The sequence below is a fragment of the Pleurodeles waltl genome, chromosome 11, assembly GCF_031143425.1.
Source record: "Pleurodeles waltl isolate 20211129_DDA chromosome 11, aPleWal1.hap1.20221129, whole genome shotgun sequence".
NCBI classification, from domain to species: domain Eukaryota; kingdom Metazoa; phylum Chordata; class Amphibia; order Caudata; family Salamandridae; genus Pleurodeles; species Pleurodeles waltl.
This window is the reverse complement of record NC_090450.1, coordinates 343063938-343070946: the sequence shown is the minus strand read 5'-3', so window position 1 is coordinate 343070946 and position 7009 is coordinate 343063938. Positions and strand designations below refer to the sequence as shown.

The following is a 7009-nucleotide window of genomic DNA, read 5'->3' as shown; positions in this document are numbered from 1 at the left end:
GAGGCAGTCAATGTGCTTTGGCATCAGTAACAGGAATGCCTGACCAGACCCTTGACAGCAGTAAGTCCAACTGCATCCAATATTTGCAAGGAATATCTGTGACCAGAGTCCCATAGAAGCAGAACATAGACAGCACAAGTGCCACACATATGAGCAGCATTGCACACATGACATTCCATGTACATGTCAGCCCATTTCCTAACTCCTGACACACCCATGCACCTGGTCACAACCCACCTGTCGGAAGAGGTCCCTGGAATACTAAGATGTGTACCCTGATATTCCCTCCTCTACACACACAGACCAACATTAGCAAACCAGTGTGCTACACCCTTTCCTATGGTATGCCATTGTCATAGAACATCTGACTGCATGGACGTCAGGTTAATTTATATACTGTCTTCTAGTTTCAAAGCCCTGTTAGCACATGTAGATTGCTTCCCCTTGTGAAAATGTCTTTTGGCCCTTAGAATGCAAGTCTCACCTACAGGACTGGATGAGAAACAGATGCAGCCCACACCTGTGAGCACCTCCATGCACACCACCCATTTCAAAAAGCACTGCCCCTGCTGATGCCTGGACCAGCATAGGAGTTGCCATTATGTCAAATACACCGTTAATCATTGATACTAATTAAGCCGTGTAACACAGCCACTGGGTTCATTTGTCACCTTCAAAAACACAGGACATACACAGTTTGACATGTCAGCTCTCTAGTTTGTTCTCCAAACAGTCTTAGTCAGACCACTGATTATGTAACTTGTCAAGTAGCTGGATCCTGAATCACCTTGCATTCTGTCAGCTTGACTAGCAACTGTCTGTGCGTCACACTAAAGTATCCCCGTGTCTACATATGTACCACACTTGCGTTAGCAAACCTCTCATTCATCAGGGGGTATTGGGCATGGGCTTCTTCAATGCATACGCAAATACATTGTATAGCATCATCTGCCTTTTAACTGTACCATTTGAGTTAAGTCCTCTGGGAAAGCAAAATTCATGGCCCATCCCTTGTCTGGGTTGCATTTATGCATGAATGACAAAGTGTGGCAGTGTCCCAGGGCCGTAGGCAGGGATTGGGTACGGGGCTTTCAGCACAACCAGCAACCTCTGATAATGTCCATGAAAAATACACAAATATCAGGACCATGACAGTTCACACACAGAATCACAGTGCTCACAACATAATGATGGGCCGTGTGTGGTGAATAGCTGAGAGAATAATCAGCACAGAGGTTATGATTCCAGATGCAGTGGGAAGTGCAGAGGCCAACCTGTGTACAAATGTTGTAATGACACCTGCCGGACATGACACCTGAGACATTATCTCACTCAGCACACCAAGGTTGCCCTGTTGACCTGTCTCATTACACGTCTTTAGTGACAGGGTGGGACCATCCAAATGTTGGTTCACATGTCCACATCCACTTTACTCACATTGATCAACCAAGGATACTCAGTAGATACAGGAATAGCTGCCACTGACTCATGATGAGTCCTGGACCGAACTGTAACAAATTACACCCCAAACAATATACAGGATCATCATTGGACCACACACATGAACAAGACACCTATCTGCAATTGATCACTGGAAATATATGGACACGTGCTGACTTGTATGCTGGTCCACCACAGTCACTTGATAGTTGGGGCTCACTTCTATGGCCTCAACTGTGGTGTCATCATACATTTGAGATTCACCCTTGTCTGTCTGTGCAAACAACATGGTACCCACTTCCTCAATGCATGTGTATGACTCACTGTGAGATTCACCAACTAGTGCCTAGGAAGCTCTTACTAATACTCTAGGACATAGGATGTAGAAAATGTGGACCATTGACATGAACAAGCTTCTGCCAACCATATGGTGCATGCTATGTCACATGTAGTGTCTACGTGACCCTAAATCTTGGAAGTCCACTTTACGGGTGTTGTTACATGTATGACTAACACATGCCCTCGCTCATTTCCACAATGACTTGCATCTAAGGATTGGACACATGGATGTCACATTCATACAAGCATATGTACAAATATGCTTCATGTGATACACACAGACTTGGTCAACAAATACATTAGTTGCCAAAGCACACACTTTGAGCCAAAGACATTTAGGTATTGTACATATGTGCGTCACATTGCTATCCTCTCCTTATGCCAAACATGCACAATTTCTGTAACACATATATGTAGGCCACACTTATGACCAACTATTGCGTCAGCCAACTGTAAAAATACTGTGAAAGGAGTAGCGGATCATGGTCCGCTGCAGTATGATGTCACACATGTGAACATACACCATCAACACCATACTGTCTTCAATCAGCCTATCTCTGATGTGTCCCAAATGTAACATAACCCAAAAACAAGAAAAATTGCCCAAAACCAGTTAATGCACTGTAATTTTGACGTTTCTAGCGTTATGCGTCATTTTTTGTCTACCAAAACTGTATTTACGTCATTTTTTTTGACGCACAGGAGTGAAATTTAGCCCGCATCCAGATATTTGTACAGGCCATGTACTATTATGTGGCTGCGGGCTAATTTTCACTCCTGTGCATAAAAAAAAATGACGCACAAACTGTATACATGAAACAAATCTGACGCATAACGCGAAAAAGGGCGGACATTTTATTCAGGAAGTGATGCAATAGGAGTGTTGTCCAGAGATTTTGTGCTTTTTTGTCCTGTGTGCTATCTGTATTGTCAAATTGTGAAATAAATATTGTTGCTGTATACTGTACTACTGTGTTTTGTCTACATTTGTCCATTTATCTTGTGTTTTTGTTGTTTGTGGGAGTCTGTTGTGGGTAGTGTTAGTTTGGGGATAGTTGGTCTCTTTTAGTGGTTAAGTTTACTCTTCATCTGTCTTTGTACCCCTACTTTCCCCCTTTTCCCCTTTCTATTTCTTTTACCTCTATTCCCTTTCACTTCCAAGTATGTCTGCTAGGCCACGGCTTGGCAGGATGGGGGAAAGGAGTTGGGGGGGGCTTCATCTGGCTTGTGTTGCATTTCTTGCCGCTCATCTTCCAGGCAGGGTGATACAGGGGTATCCAACAGCCTCGTGCAGAATCCGATGGGGAAAGGTGCTGCATCACCTGCAGCGTGTGTGTGCCAGCCAGAGGAGTGACCACCAGCTGAAGCACCGGTGGGCTGACCTCATCACCAGGGAGCAAGATCTCTTGGACCACCTGGGAATCATGATTGGTGGCACTGTTGGTGAGTACGAATCATGTTATCGTGCACGATTAAATGCTCTGTAGTGACATAAGGGGATTAGTACAATGTCTGCCAGCTAACTTGCTGACTGTGTGTAATGCTGGGGAAATATAAAGGGAAAATTGATGCACTATGGCAAGGATCACAATTGCTAGCTGTCAGGTAGCACGTGCTCAGCAAACTTACAGGTTACTTTTCCATGAAGGAAATTGGTGCGGCCTTTTTGTCAGAAAAGCAAACAAAATAGGAGCCAATCATGTCTATATAGGGTACTATTGACAGAGAAGTACAGATGTACCAACATTTAGGCCAACTTTGTTGACGCAATTGCTATACTGACTTTAGAATCACTACATGATGCAGAAAATGAGTGCTGCCTTCACGTCAATTGATAATAGCAAAGTGGCTCAGACGTATGTCTCATGTGAGTCTGGTGAGTGTGGAAGGAAAGCGTTCATGTAAGTACTATGAATGTGTGGGATTATTGTGTTCCTTGATCTTTTTGGATACATGTCAGATCCGGATTTGAAAACATTGTGAAAAGGTGTAAGGTGCCCTCAGCTAACATCTTAGAATGTTTGCTGGAGTTAGTTGTGCCACATTCCAAATATGGATGGCAGTCCAAGTGTATGCACATGGCTTCACATCTCCATGGTTGGTGAAAATCACCATAGCTGGGCCACATCAATTGAATAAACTGTAACAGGATGGCTTACAAAAGTCCCTGCCCCTCCCTCTGTACATTGGACCTATGTGTCATTAGTGTGTCATGGCCACAAGGCATGTTTGACTGGTAATGCAGTCCTCAAGTAACCAGACTTTGGATGCACATGAAGAGACGATTACACTCCATATTTTTTTCTGCTCACCAATTACGGGGCATGTTTGCAACCACATGATAGGTAGGGCCAATGTATGTGTACAGATATGTGTGTAACTGTCACAGGAGACCCATGCTATGTACAAGTTGGCCGTGATATATCAGATGCAGAACCATCATGTCTGAATGGCTGCCAGTTCCTTATTCAGCCTACACATTGTGTATGTTTATGAAATTGTTGCGCTGTGCACAGATTTTGAGCACATTTCTTCCCTCCATACATTACAGGTGGACCGGCACCCTACACTGTGGGAGAGGTGGCGACATTTGAGGACCCCGACCACTCCTGTAAGTGTTGATAGTTCTGTTATGTGTTGTGTTTGCTGGTTATGGACTCGTGTGAGTTGGACTCATAGCAAGGTGTGATGCGTTGGGCAAGCTTTTCTCTTGTTCCATGAGTGGGAATTCAGTTTCTCACATGTTTTGAGTTGGCCAATGCGTATCCAATGGTATAATGTAGGGATTGTAGGCCATTCCTGTAGGCCCCACTGTGAGTACAGGGGTTAGTCATGTGGATGACACTTGTATCACCAAGAGTCGCACTGGGAGTCAGCTCCGATTAAGTCCGCCTGTCAGACACTCATTCTCTAAGATTGGTATAGCAAGTTGCTTTCCAATAGACATCTGCTTCCCTATTTACCTACGTAATTATGAAACAGTAGGTAGAACCTCCTAGCAGCATGTACTTCCACATGGAGTGCTACAAGTATGTTGAACTTGATTGCAATGGCCTAGGTGTGCATGCAATTCATGGGTGTTCTAGCAACTCTGTCTGATGTAAGTCAGGCCTCACTGGAAGTATATGTTGTGTACCAAGTTCTGCATTTCCTGACATGTGTGGCCCTATGAGTGCTCTAGGGTTTGCTGACTCCTAATTGTTGATAGACCTTACCGGTGGTGTGTCTGTAGAGACAAAAATGTGTGGAGTTTTCTATACACTGCTCGGTGTACATGTTGTTGGCAAATTATAGTTGTTTATCCACCCCCCCTCAAACACTGGCATGGGTTTGTGAATGGGGTACCTAGTACTGATGCTACCAGTATGTTACCCATACATGTCCTGTTACAACTTGCAGACCATGTGGCTTTAGTTTTGCTTTCCGTTACACCGACATTTGTAGCACAGGTCTTGGCGGAGGATATGCAGCATGATTCTTAGCTGATAACTGCCAGAACTCAGATTGCAAGTCAAAGCCAGTTGTTACCCATCTTGTAGGTTATGGATGTGCTATGTGTGATGTGACCTTTGTAGTCTGGCTTGCCATGCACTTCCTCCGGGACATTCAATGATCTGTATTGTGATATGAGCTGTTACAAGTACAGTAGATGTATTGTCTGATTAACTTCCTGTGCCATTTCACACAATGCAGTTACTAATGTAGAATATCTGCATTTGTCTTCACAGCTGCTAACATGACTCCAGACCAGGTCTGTGAATTTCAGCGCCGAGCCATGCGTTACCAGCACATCCTGCTGGTGGAGTCGGGGTTCCGAAGGATGGCCCGGCGATATCGCCATGAAGGGGCCTCCAGCGCATGGAGAGCCTTCCCACAGGGTGGGCCTACTTTGCCCACCACAGCCACCGCCAGCACAACCACCAATCCGAGCCAGGTGGCCCCACCCACAGCTGCCACTGTTGGTCCGACATCTGCTGGACTTCCAGGCCCCAGCATTGCCACCGGTGCAGGACAGCCCACTAGGCCTGGCACCACACCCACACAGACCTCCTCCACCGGTACCCAGACTGCCACTGCTCCATCTGTTGACCCAGCAGCCTTCAACCAAATGGACCGTAAGATGGACAAAGTGCTGCGCAAGTTGAGCCACCTGAGCCGGGATGTGCGCCACATTAACTGGCGTGTTAAGTCCATTAAGAGGACCCTCCGGAAGGCCAACCTCTAGACTTTTTGATATGGACATGATTCCCTCCCCTCCCTCCTCTTTCCTTGTTCTTATAGTTAGTGGGCTTAGGGGGCTTAGTGTTAGGTTAGTATAGGCTGTTAGTTTAGTTAGTGTTAATGGGTGGGGGGTCCTGATTGTTTCTATTTTTACTTATTACGTGGGTGGGTGGGTGGTGGGCTATGTTGGTGTTCTTGTTTGCTTAAAAAAAAAAAAAAAAATTACACACAAAAAAAAAAAACATATATTTGTATAGGATAGTATAGTATGTGTTTAGGTTAGTATGTGTTGTCCTCCATGTGTCCCGTCTCATACGGGGGGTGGGGGGTAGATATTTAGAATGTTTCGTTACATGTGATAAGTAAGTGTAGCTTAGGTTAGTTAGGGACAGTTGTGGGTAATGAGTAGTCAGGGTAGATTAGGGTAGGTAAGATTTTTCCCTCAGTTTCCTCATCTGTGATTAGCATTTAATAAATATTTGGTTAACCCTTAATAGTATGTGTTGAATGGTACTTGATCGTGGGTTTGGATTCAGTGTACATCAATTTTGTACTATAACATCTGTGTCCTATGCTACAAACAAATCCCAACTGAGCTGTACGATTGGCAGCTAGCCCAGAGCTACCTTGCAAAGTTTCAACCCTTCGTTGCAACCACCAATCACAGTTATTATGGATGACAATGTGTTTCTGTTGATAATTGTGTTTTCAAAGTCACAAACAGTGCTTCCAGACTTGGTATTGGGGAAACAGTTTTAGGTCTGACTGCAGTGTGATGATCATGCACACCCTTATAAGATGAGTTCTCATTGGCAATCTTTTATTCTTGTCTTCATGACCCTCATGATGGTGTATGGTTTCTCACTTCATCAGATTTGTCCCTCAGGATGGGCAGAGTATGATGCAATCATGGGCACTGTGCAGAATTCTCTGACTACATATTATCAGGACGGCTGTATTGACAAGCTACGTAATTTGACAGTAGGCACATTTCAGTTATCTACTGCAC

At 44.6% G+C, this 7009-nt stretch overlaps 1 protein-coding gene across 1 annotated transcript; it reads left to right on the top strand.

The window, feature by feature from the left end:
• The first annotated feature begins 2676 nt into the window (after positions 1-2676).
• LOC138266617 (uncharacterized) lies at positions 2677-6225 on the top strand. Its single transcript, XM_069215443.1, has 3 exons — positions 2677-3222; positions 4331-4390; positions 5508-6225. The coding sequence occupies exons 1-3, from the start codon at positions 2943-2945 to the stop codon at positions 6002-6004; spliced, it is 837 nt and encodes a 278-aa protein (XP_069071544.1). The 5' UTR covers positions 2677-2942; the 3' UTR covers positions 6005-6225.
• Positions 6226-7009: the final 784 nt, after the last annotated feature.

Bases quoted from the DNA above. Each gene is read 5' to 3' on its own strand.
- LOC138266617 (XM_069215443.1), top strand. From the start codon at position 2,943: ATGTCTGCTAGGCCACGGCTTGGCAGGATGGGGGAAAGGAGTTGGGGG. The intron at 3,223-4,330 runs GTGAGTACGAAT...CATACATTACAG, and splicing joins CATGATTGGTGGCACTGTTG to GTGGACCGGCACCCTACACT. The intron at 4,391-5,507 runs GTAAGTGTTGAT...TTGTCTTCACAG, and splicing joins TGAGGACCCCGACCACTCCT to CTGCTAACATGACTCCAGAC.